We start from the raw sequence: 12,671 nt of genomic DNA on the forward strand, positions 1-12,671 counted from the left end.
CTCATGAGTACGTCATCATGGCCGATGTCCTCTACATTCCGAAGCATCAGAAGACGTTTAACTCCAATGAGTTTGAGTTGAAGGACAACAAGACGGTGGAGATCTGTCTGCTCAACTATCAGGCCAGTGAGCTGCTTGGCTTCCGGAACAAGTTCAGTCCTTACATGGGCTACATCACGTTCATAGGACTTGGCCTGTCTATTGTATTCCTCCTGTGTCATCTGGTTACATTCGCTATGATATCAGAGCTGAGGAATCTCTCTGGGAAGAACTTGGCTTCGTTCTGCGTCGCGCTACTCTTTGGTTACTTGTGCTTCATCACTGGAGGACAGCTGGTCAAAGGTTTCCCTTGCTTCGTGACCGGTATTCTCATGCAATACTTCTTCCTCTGTTCGTTCTTCTGGGAGCTCATCATGTCGTTTGACGTGTGGCGCACGCTCCGTCTCGCCACGGCAGAGCTGCGTGTCTCTAATGGGAAGCAATGGCGCAAGTTCACCGTGTACAGTCTCATCTGTTGGCTAGTGCCCGGGCTGATCGTCATGATTACCGTTCTCATTGATATGTCCGCTGGCGGGTTCATCCAGTCCCAGTACAAGCCGGACTTTGGCGTCACCAGCTGTTGGTTTGGCCAGCGTCTGGCTTTGTTAATATTCTTCGCGCTGCCTCTCGCGATGATCATGATCCTCAACATTCTCTTCTTCATCAGTTCTGCCTATATGATCTACTCGACCACCAGTCTCACGAGGTTCACTGCTAGCAGTAGTACTCAGAGGGACTTCAGACTGTACGTCAGGTTGGCGCTGATCATGGGTCTCACATGGAGTGTAGGACTATTCGCGGGGTATATCGATAACGAACCGTTGTGGTATGCCTTCATCGCGCTCAACACATTGCAAGGGGTGTTTATCTTCCTAGCATTCACTTGTACAAACAAGATGATTAGGAATCTGTTCAAGAGTAGTTCTAGTATTAATAGACCGATTAGACCTGCCTCGTTCTCTTGTTCTAACACAGATATGAGTAATAATACCAACAGTACGAAGAAGTCGCAGATTATTCACTCCGACAATCACGATATGTTGATTTAAAGTTTAAATAATCAAAATGGGACCAGGAATGGAAGTACGTGATCACATAGACGGTCACCCATCCGGATACCAACAATGCGCAACGTTGCTTAACTTCAGTGCTATCACCGCTTTCTACACCTACTTCAAAGATTGGAATAAAATTCAGTAGTATGTACTTAGATAGATACTTTATCTTTGTAACTACTTTCCTTCTTATAGGATAAGGAGGGTCAAAAAGTGAAAATGAGGCACAGTTCCCCTACCTATTTGGGAAGAAAAAAAGATCTATTTATTTGTATGTAATTTTATATTTCCTTTGTAATCTCTTCTACTATGGTAGTTAGCTTTTAGTTTAAGTATCTAAAGCCGGGGCTTAACAAGTCGGATTAAACGGGTTTGAGTTAAAAATTTACAACATAATCCTGGATTAACAGAATACCGTGTTAATCCGACTTAGCCCCGGATTAATTACCTTCACAGTCGTTTAATTTATTACTTTTTCTTTGCATGTCATATTTTTTACTTTCTATAACTTTTTCTTTAGAAAACTTTGAAGACTGAAAAAAAAAAAAATCACAATCAAAATTGTCTAATACCTTAACCTTACCGATCCATAAAAAAAATTCTAAGAACACCCCAGTTTTGTCAGCAGAATAAACACAAACATGTCAATAACGTGCGCGGACAATCACCTGTCCAGATAAACGCCACTCTCGGGGTTGCTTAACTTTAAAGGCAAGAGACAAGAGACCAAGAGACTATTGTAGTTTTAAAGAGGCACACTATTTTTGTCAAAATGTACATTTTGCCCATTGAAAAGTAAGTTCAGCAGGTGAGAAAATTTTGTATGTCCGCCTGAAAACTTTTTAAATATGCAATGTGCAATGTTTATATATAACTGGAACTTTATGTGCTATTTTCCTGTCTTTATTTTTACTCCTTCTTAGTTATTTCTCTGAATCTAGGAATAATAATTGAATATTTCACTGTTCCCTACCTATCTCTTAATTTCAATGCTTTGGAAGTTACTTTATAAAACTGTTACATACCTATTCATAAAACCAAGTTTTTTCCATCCAAATCCAAATAGGTTTTTCTTTTTTGCAGAAAGACCTACAGCTGACACTGTCTTCTGCAAGGCCTGAGGGCAATGATAGGGTACCTAAAAATAGCTTTCTAAGTATAAGTACCTATGAAGGTGACAGTAGGTACACGAGAATCAACATGAATGGCACCAAAGAAGATTTCATTCAATTAAAGACATACGACTAATAGAAGTATTATAAAGTAGAAAAAAAAAAAAAAAATACAGTACTTACATAATATATATAGTACGGGTAGCAGGTAGGTACTACTTTACCTGCCCCGGTGGCGTAGATGTCAGACCTCCCTGGTAATCAGGAGGGCGTGGGTCTCGCCCAGCCGAGGTATGGAATTTATCCTCATTTATCTTGAGAATTTGACCACGTAACTAATGGAGCTCTAAGGGTTAGGTGGTGGAGAACGCCTAAGTCGTTAACCTCGCCTGGTGGTTGCCTTTCACTCAAGAGTCTATTATTATTATTTTATGTTTTACATAGAGAGATTCTAGTAAATATCTACCTACCTCCATCATATCTATCTGTGTACCTACACATACACACACAGATATATCCTAGAACCTACCTATGTTCTAGGCACCGTCAACACTGGGGTAATTATTGATGGAAAAAAAATAAATATAAAATTATTTTTTTCGATAACGTTCTCCCCAGGCCGGAATCGAACCTAAGGCTGGTCTCAATCTGCACTTGTAGACGCACGACTTTGCGTAGCGCGTCTACGCGTCCAATGTGTGACGGGTCTGAATATGCGCTACCTTCTAAGCTACATAACTAGGCTGGTGTGAACACACCTTAAGTAGGGTTCCCAGACGTCCATATTTCGCGGGATATGTCCCGCTTTTTGAAGGTTTGTCCCGCGTCCTGCCATCTTTCTCAAAATATCAAAAATGTCCCGCTTTTTAAGAATATCGGTAAAATGTCCATTTCGGGAATAAAACAGCATACTCTGTGGCCGTCACAGTCATCTTGTAGGTACCCCCTATTTAATTCTATGTAGGTAGGTAGGTACCTACTACTTTTTTAAACCAGTTAGTACGATTTTCGAGGTGTCCCGCTTTTTCAACTAGAATGTCCTGCGTTTGAAAATTATCATCTGGTAACCCTTAAGGCACATGGATAAGTGACCCATAGAAGGTAATACAACACAAACCTTCATGTCCCAAAGAACCAAAGAGGTAGACTCTCCCAAAATCAAACAAATCATTTCAAGATAAAACCAAACAACAAACTGAATGAAAAACTAGCTACCTACCTAGCTAGCAAGAGTACCTACCTACCTAGGAAGAGTACCTAATTATCCAAGCTCTCGACTTGATCACAAAAACTTCATGTTTTAATCGAAAATCGAGAACCAAATCTCGAGATTTTACACCATTTTTATCGCCATGAACCCTCGTTGCTTGTAGATAGGTCTGGAATTTCGTTTTACAGTTATGTTTTAGTTGTTAGATTTTTGTCAGAGTTTAAACTTTTTGCCTTTTTTGTTTTGTAAAAAATGTGTAGCATATCTTTTGTTAGTTTTTCGTTGATTTGTTTAACCTTTCAAGGTAAGTTGTCAGCTTTTTATATCACATTTTCTTTTTAAAAAAATTCACGTTTTGTTGGAAAGGGGCATAATTTTAATTATTTTGAGTTCAGATTCGGTTCATAGCACGCCCTCTACTCTAAATCACTCTACCCCAGTTTTCCCAGTAGCAAAATTCCTCGTTTTGACCGGGGATTTGAACCAGCGATCCTCTGATTATCAGGCGAACACTTGACCGTTTTTATTATTCCAGGATTTGTCCAGAGTAACACAGACGGTGAAGATGTCCGAGCCGTTGCAACCAATCTCCTGGAATTACCGAAAGGTAAGATTTTTTTTTTTTTTTTTTTTAATTTTATTAGTAATAATTTCCACTTTTTCCCCTCAAGAGGTTCGATGGAGTTAACTGTAACAACAGAGGTCTTATCATCCCGAAAGCGAAGAGAAAAGGGGTTAGGATAGTAGAAAACCAGCCGTTCCGAGAACGAACTTTATCTCTTTAGGATAAAGTCCGCCCCGGGTGGAAATCGAACCCGTGACCTAGCACTTACAAGGCAAGGTAGCCGCACTACCCTCCATTTTAGGTATAGGTATGGTTATCTGGTCGCTCCTCTTCTGAGAGAAAGTATGCAATTATCACTGCGAACTTTTTAGGTGTCACCCACCTAGCTAATTAGACATTTCTGAAATCCCTAATTTATTTCTAAAATCTCCAATTTCTTTCTAAAAGCCTAATAAATATTTCTTTTTGAAATCCCTAATTTCGTTCTGAAATCCCTAATCTCTCTCTCTCCCTCTCTCTCTCTCTCTCTCTCTCTCTCTCTCTCTCTCTCTCTCTTTTCTCTTTCCAGGGATTGGTGGTTCGAGTCAAGTCAATTAATGATAATTATATAAGTTATTTGATAATCACTTTGTTAATAATGTTGATTGTAGAAAGTTAGTTCGTATCCTATTAATTAGCTAGGTGCCATTCTGCTATTGAATTAGTCAAAGAGAGAAGATATCAATTAACAAACAACAAGTAGGTAGGTATATACCTGAGGATATGTACGTTCTAGTACTAAGCTTTCTCCTATCCTGTCTTCCTTCTCTCTTCGATTTGGGGACGGTAAGACCTTAGCAGTTACAGTATCCTCTATCAAACCACTTCAACAAAAACCAACCCTGTTTCCTCCCCAGGCAAGCAACATCTAGAGCAAATCCTCCAGAACCCTCACCGGAACAAACTTCTCAAATACCTACCCATACCTGAAGACCCTGCCAAGCTTTACACCATGCTGAGTCAACTTTACGCTGATCCAACGTTTAGGAAACCGATTGATCAGGTGGACACTTCGCTGATTCGAACAATCATGCCTGCCCAAGTCTCTTATCAGATGTACATCAAGGACAGATTCTTAAGCGGTAAGAAACCGGCTTTGATTTTCCGTCCATTTTTACTTTCCTTATTTTTGGCCGCTTTTTGACAGTTTTCGATCGCTTTTTGGCGGTTTTCAGCTGTACTGACTAAACGGTTAGAGATATTGTAAAAGCTAGGGTAGAAGAACATCCAAATAAGCATAATTCAGTAGGATAAGGAAAGTCGTGTGATGTTCACACCAGACTTTTGCGACCATAGAAAGGGGGGATTCTATGGTATAACTGCTAAGAGTGCCAAGGTATTTGTTTGATAGAGGTTATGGTGGGTCCAGACTTGTGCAATGCAACGTGCAAAGCAACGTGCAAAGCATTTGCATTGCACGTTGCACGTAAAATCAAATCTGACGAATGCGAACGTTTTTCATGTATCCGAGAATTTTTGTACCGATACTCAACTAGTAATGGCCTATAGTAGGTACCTTTTCTCGTATTCAGACGGAGCCGGCGTTTTTCGTCAGCGTGTCAATCAGCCCTAAGGTGATCGCTTTTGGGCTCACTACAAATTTTACGCGTGAATGTCCATCGCACTCAACCTTTGCTAGTCCTTTGGTAAGGGAAATTTCAGGCTGGTATCCTCCCTGTTTACAGTCCCCCAGCCAGACTTATGAAATCTCCCTGTCTAGATATCTAAACAGATGGCTTCGTTCTCGAAAAGGCTTTGGCTCTTTCCTATCCTGACTTCTTTCTCTCTTCGCTTTCGGAAAGATAAGACCTTACCAGTTACTGTTCCCTCGGTCAAACCCCTTCAAAAACTAAAAGAAAAACTTTATCCCATTCCCCCAGGCATCACCTGCGCTCACATCAACAACATCAACACCTACGAGCTGGTCGTGTTCGTGCAAGACTACCTGGACTACATCCAATCCACCAGCTCTACCGGTGTGCCAACCAAACAAACGTTGCACTGTTTATACAACCGACTCAACGTCTATCTGAAACTGAAAGCCACATTGCCGCTACTTAACAAAATGGAAGCAGAAGGAACCAATAGGATCAACGAAGCAACGTTGCCGTTACTGAACAAAATGGACGTCGATTCCACCAATAGGATCAACGGACTCAGTGAGCACGAGTTGCGAGCGTTTGGCAACACTGTGGCTTTGTTCACGACGGAGGAGATTGTGGGCAGTCGGTATTTGGAGCAGATTGTGGAGATGTTGGGACGGAACCCGCGGGAACAGTTGGATGTCCTCAAACCCAGGGCGGACTTTGAGATTATACTGGAGAAATACTTTGAAAAGGTAAGGGAAAAAAACTATAGCTCACCCTTAAAGGGAATGGTTTGTGTAGGTGGGGAGGAAAAACAGAGAGCTTTAGAAAGGTACATAGTTGAAATAGAAGAAGAGGAGTAGGAGTAAAACCTGTACACGATAAATCGTGGCTTCGAGAACTTTATCCTAAACAGGTAAGGTTCGTTCTCGGAAGGGCTGGCTTTCTACTATCCTGTCCAACTCTCTTCAATTTCGGGACGATAAGACCTCCGTTGTGAAAATTCCCTCTACCAAAACTTTTCTGCAAGCCATCCCCACCTAGAGTCTTCAGAACATGACCTTTTACTGGCACAATACATAACAATCAATAATTTTCCAACATATCTGTATTCCAGACTCTAAATTCGACCAGTCTGATCAAAATCGACCACCTGCTCACACTCGGCAACCTGACGCACTACATTCCAACCAAACTGATCAGTCAGATCCATCCGAAAGCGTTCCGAACCCTAGTGGAGATCAAATTAGTGGACACCCGGGTCTGTGGGGACACTCTGAATAGACGACAGATTGGCGAGCTAATTATTAGATCGTTTGGGTGAGTATGGGTACAAGCATCTCTATGGCCGAAAGGTTGAGAGCACTGACAGGTCCTTAAGGGGCCCCCAAAATGTCCCCCACATCAGGCAAACCGTTATGGAATTAAATGAGAAGCAAACCGTTTCCTAAAAAGGGCCTCTCAAAGACCCAATCGGGCTGAAAAAAAATTGAGGACAAAATTCCCTTTATGTTGAAATTTTTCCCTCAGTTTCATCAAAATATGCTTAACCGATCGAGAGTTGTGGTGAAACAAACAGAGAGAAAAGGGAGAAGAAAAAACAAACAAAATTTATTGCCCAAAGTTTGGCTCGAATGGGTTGTCAAAACCAAAATCATTTCAGACAGAATTGTTACTAGAGAGGACAAATTGTTCGAAAAACTTGGAACTCACTCCTTATGTTTAATGCTCTAAAGGTGTAAGATTCGACCGGCCGGCGATCGACATCGATCGATGTCGACTGAACCGTCCCCAATGTCTAGAATAGTCTAGATAACATAGATTCACCTCGTCGATCGACAGCTGGTCGGCTATGTTTGGACACACCTTAATAATCTAATATCTTTCATTCCTCAGGCACATTTCCACATGGACCCCAGACATTCTGGTTCTTCTCAAGGACTTCCTCTTGGTGTTGTCCAAAGATCAGCTGTCAGAAGTACCGACCAAATCTTGGACAGGAATGGCGGACCTTATTGTGACCAACTACAATGACCAGACGGCCGATTCGGATGGAGTGGTCAATTCGTTCTACCAGGTTAGTACACTAGGTTAGAATAGAATGGAATAGAAAAGACCTGGTTTATCCTGCTCGAAAAGAACAAAAAAGTCGTACTAGTTTTGTGACCTCAGTTGGAAAATAGTCCTTAAAATGTTAAAAATGATTAACCATGTTTGTCAAATTTAATGAAATATTGCGAAACAAAGAAAAAGGGCTTCCACACTTTTGCCTAATTTCGTCACAATCCGCAAAAGAGTTTGAAAGCAATTGAGGACATAACAAAGAAACAGACAAACTAAATAGAAAATCTTCGAGTTTAAAACTTGGAGTTGGAGCTCACTGCGTTGGTTTTATTTATTTAATTTTACTGACACATGACTTTTCTTCCTTCCAGTTATGCATGAGCCGATTGAACAACGAAAAGGAGTCCCAAGAATACCTGAAGGCCCTGCAAGATCTGGTCCAATTCTACCTGGTCAAAATCCAAATGCTCCTAAACACGGTGAAATCAGCTGATGAAATCAAAGCCCAAAGCCCCAAAATTGGAATGACTTACCAGGTACCGAAGAACTTCAAACCTACAACTATTGATAGCGACGAGATGGTTCTGTGTGTCTAATTCTCTGCCCTTGTTTTCTTGTTTGGCGATCAGTTCATCTGGCTCTCGTATTTCCTCACTGCTGTCGAAATTCTCGTCTTCACTGCTTTTAAAGGTTTCATCTGATTTGAAGTCCTCAACACTTTTAAAGTTTTCACCCGAATTTTCATCTGAATCCATTCTGCTTGTAGCCTTGGCCGTGGAAGTTTCTTTAGCACCTAACGTGGTAGTGATAGATTCCGTGACACCTATTGTAGTAGTCTCTTGAGTTGTTTTCGGTTTTGCATAAACATCCCAGAATTTAAAGTCACTCTCGTTTGTTTGTACGTCACCTTCAACTATCTTATAGATATTGTCCATATCATCGTTACTTACGGTTGTGGTTGGTTCGGTTGTGGTTGTTTCTGTCCTATCCATGTCAAACTCATGGGAGTCTACTTGTGGATCTAGTATAGACAGAACCATCTCGTCGCTATCAATAGTGGTAGGTTTGAAGTTCTTCGGTACCTGGTAAGTCATTCCGAGTTGGAAGCTTTGGGCTTTGATTTCATCAGCTGATTTCACCGTGTTTAGGAGCGTTTGTATTTTGACCAGGTAGAATTGGACCAGATCTTGCAGGGCCTTCAGGTATTCTTGGGACTCCTTTTCGTTGTTCAATCGGCTCATGCATAACTGGAAGGAAGAAAAGTCATGTGTCAGTAAAATTAAATAAATAAAACCAACGCAGTGAGCTCCAACTCCAAGTTTTCTATTTAGTTTGTCTGTTTCTTTGTTATGTCCTCAATTGCTTTCAAACTCTTTTGCGGATTGTGACGAAATTAGGCAAAAGTGTGGAAGCCCTTTTTCTTTGTTTCGCAATATTTCATTAAATTTGACAAACATGGTTAATCATTTTTAACATTTTAAGGACTATTTTCCAACTGAGGTCACAAAACTAGTACGACTTTTTTGTTCTTTTCGAGCAGGATAAACCAGGTCTTTTCTATTCCATTCTATTCTAACCTAGTGTACTAACCTGGTAGAACGAATTGACCACTCCATCCGAATCGGCCGTCTGGTCATTGTAGTTGGTCACAATAAGGTCCGCCATTCCTGTCCAAGATTTGGTCGGTACTTCTGACAGCTGATCTTTGGACAACACCAAGAGGAAGTCCTTGAGAAGAACCAGAATGTCTGGGGTCCATGTGGAAATGTGCCTGAGGAATGAAAGATATTAGATTATTAAGGTGTGTCCAAACATAGCCGACCAGCTGTCGATCGACGAGGTGAATCTATGTTATCTAGACTATTCTAGACATTGGGGACGGTTCAGTCGACATCGATCGATGTCGATCGCCGGCCGGTCGAATCTTACACCTTTAGAGCATTAAACATAAGGAGTGAGTTCCAAGTTTTTCGAACAATTTGTCCTCTCTAGTAACAATTCTGTCTGAAATGATTTTGGTTTTGACAACCCATTCGAGCCAAACTTTGGGCAATAAATTTTGTTTGTTTTTTCTTCTCCCTTTTCTCTCTGTTTGTTTCACCACAACTCTCGATCGGTTAAGCATATTTTGATGAAACTGAGGGAACTATCGAGAATACACAAGTACTGCTGCAAATGAAGAAATGACCACAGAACATTACAAATCAGAAACAACCACCAAAAATAATATCGAAGATAAAGAAGTAACAAATAACAATAAATATCCTCAAGAAACAACTGTAAAAACTATCGATGCAGAAGAGCCTAACAGTCTCATTCATACAACCAGCATTTGGCCAACACAAGGAAGAGATCCGAATCAATATAAAAATAAACTAACTGACGAACTATCAGCTGAAGAACCCAACTCGAAAGATATAAACAATGATTTTGATTATGGAAATGGCGAGAAAAATTTCAATGAAAATAATGGATCACGATATGAAGAGGAAGGGGAAAATGATCCTACAGATCAAGTAAGACATTCTAAGATGAATAACGCTCTTTACGGTAAATATGCTGATCAAGACGCAATCAATCACCAAGAGATGATAACGAGTACAACTATGTCTAATCATTATCAGACTGAATCCTTTAGATATGAATCAGGGGAGAGTAATACACACAGCAATTATGTAAACACTGAAGACGAAAACAACAATGGAGCGTCTACAACAAGTAAACCAAAAACGAATGAAATGGAGTCAAATGAACGAGAAACAATTAAAACAACCGAAAGTTACACCACAACGCAAAGAGACACAACAGTTCATTCAACGAGTTGGAGTGATGATGAAACTAATAGAATACAAACCGAACAACCTGAGACGGAAAATAACGTATTTACTTTCTAGTTAAATTCTGGGTCCAATCGGGTTTTTAAAAGCTACTTAGAGGCCGTTTTCAGGAACTGTTTGTTTCTCATCTAACTCCCTAACGGTTTTTCCTATCTTAGGGGACATTTTGGTGGCCCTTAGGTAACTTTCAGTGCTCTCATCCACTTGGCCATAAGGGTGCGTGTTATCTATACATTTCATAATAATGAGTTTATTTTGTTGTAAAATGACATCAAATATCAACTTCATTATGTTCCTCTTTAAGTGCTTTTTATACTCACCCAAACGCTCTAATAATGAGTTCGCCGATCTGTCGTCTATACAGGGTGTCCCCACAGACCCGGGTGTCCACTAATTTGATCTCCACTAACGATCGGAACGCTTTCGGATCGATCTGACTGATCAGTTTGGTTGGAATGTAGTGCGTCAGGTTGCCCAGTGTGAGGAGGTGGTCGATTTTGATCAGACTGGTCGAATTTAGAGTCTGGAATACAGATATGTTGGAAAATTATTGATTGTTATGTATTGTGCCAATAAAAGGTTGTCATGTTCTGAAGACTCTAGGTGGGGATGGCTTGCAGAAAAGTTTTGGTAGAGGGAATTTTCACAACGGAGGTCTTATCGTCCCGAAATCGAAGAGAGGAGGACAGGATAGTAGAAAGCCAGCCGTTCCGAGAACGAACCTTACCTGTTTAGGATAAAGTTCTCGAAGCCACGATTTATCGTGTACAGGTTTTACTCTTACTCCTCTTCTTCTAATTCAACTATGTACCTTTCTAAAGCTCTCTGTTTTTCCTCCCCACCTACACAAACCATTCCCTTTAGGGGTGAGCTGTTAATTTTTTCCCTTACCTTTTCAAAGTATTTCTCCAGTATAATCTCAAAGTCCGCCCTGGGTTTGAGGACATCCAACTGTTCCCGCGGGTTCCGTCCCAACATCTCCACAATCTGCTCCAAATACCGACTGCCCACAATCTCCTCCGTCGTGAACAAAGCCACAGTGTTGCCAAACGCTCGCAACTCGTGCTCACTGAGTCCGTTGATCCTATTGGTGGAATCGACGTCTATTTTGTTCAGTAACGGCAACGTTGCTTCGTTGATCCTATTGGTTCCTTCTGCTTCCATTTTGTTAAGTAGCGGCAACGATGCTTTCAGTTTCAGATAGACGTTGAGTCGGTTGTATAAACAGTGCAACGTTTGTTTGGTTGGCACACCGGTAGAGCTGGTGGATTGGACATTTTGTTCAGTAACGGCAACGTTGCTTCGTTGATCCTATTGGTTCCTTCTGCTTCCATTTTGTTAAGTAGCGGCAATGTGGCTTTCAGTTTCAGATAGACGTTGAGTCGGTTGTATAAACAGTGCAACGTTTGTTTGGTTGGCACACCGGTAGAGCTGGTGGATTGGATGTAGTCCAGGTAGTCTTGCACGAACACGACCAGCTCGTAGGTGTTGATGTTGTTGATGTGAGCGCAGGTGATGCCTGGGGGAATGGGATAAAGTTTTTCTTTTAGTTTTTGAAGGGGTTTGACCGAGGGAACAGTAACTGGTAAGGTCTTATCTTTCCGAAAGCGAAGAGAGAAAGAAGTCAGGATAGGAAAGAGCCAAAGCCTTTTCGAGAACGAAGCCATCTGTTTAGATATCTAGACAGGGAGATTTCATAAGTCTGGCTGGGGGACTGTAAACAGGGAGGATACCAGCCTGAAATTTCCCTTACCAAAGGACTAGCAAAGGTTGAGTGCGATGGACATTCACGCGTAAAATTTGTAGTGAGCCCAAAAGCGATCACCTTAGGGCTGATTGACACGCTGACGAAAAACGCCGGCTCCGTCTGAATACGAGAAAAGGCGAAGAAAAAGATGCGTTCATCTGATCAATCGGTTTCCTAAACGTTGGATCAGCGTAAAGTTGACTCAGCATGGTGTAAAGCTTGGCAGGGTCTTCAGGTATGGGTAGGTATTTGAGAAGTTTGTTCCGGTGAGGGTTCTGGAGGATTTGCTCTAGATGTTGCTTGCCTGGGGAGGAAACAGGGTTGGTTTTTGTTGAAGTGGTTTGATAGAGGATACTGTAACTGCTAAGGTCTTACCGTCCCGAAATCGAAGAGAGAAGGAAGACAGGATAGGAGAAA

General features: G+C 41.3%; 3 protein-coding genes across 3 annotated transcripts in view; all 3 read left to right on the forward strand.

The window, feature by feature from the left end:
• Positions 1-12,671, forward strand: part of LOC103512396 — a gene marked incomplete at its 5' end in the record, with an annotated part of 31,564 nt that overhangs the window by 13,386 nt on the left and 5,507 nt on the right.
• Positions 1-12,671, forward strand: part of LOC103512395 (probable G-protein coupled receptor Mth-like 11) — a 20,047-nt gene continuing 7,376 nt past the window's right edge. Inside the window, exon 1 of the mRNA XM_026825881.1 lies at positions 1-810. Within this exon, the coding sequence (XP_026681682.1) occupies positions 18-810 (793 nt within the window). The 5' untranslated portion in view covers positions 1-17. The remainder of the gene's footprint in view (positions 811-12,671) is intronic.
• The window catches only part of LOC103512406 (putative uncharacterized protein DDB_G0282133), a 22,777-nt gene continuing 19,928 nt past the window's right edge, over positions 9,823-12,671 (forward strand). The window contains exon 1 of the mRNA XM_017445401.2: positions 9,823-10,544. Coding sequence (XP_017300890.2) covers positions 9,854-10,544 — 691 coding nt within the window. The 5' untranslated portion in view covers positions 9,823-9,853. The remainder of the gene's footprint in view (positions 10,545-12,671) is intronic.

The sequence above is a fragment of the Diaphorina citri genome, unplaced genomic scaffold, assembly GCF_000475195.1.
Source record: "Diaphorina citri unplaced genomic scaffold, Diaci psyllid genome assembly version 1.1 scaffold834, whole genome shotgun sequence".
NCBI classification, from domain to species: domain Eukaryota; kingdom Metazoa; phylum Arthropoda; class Insecta; order Hemiptera; family Psyllidae; genus Diaphorina; species Diaphorina citri.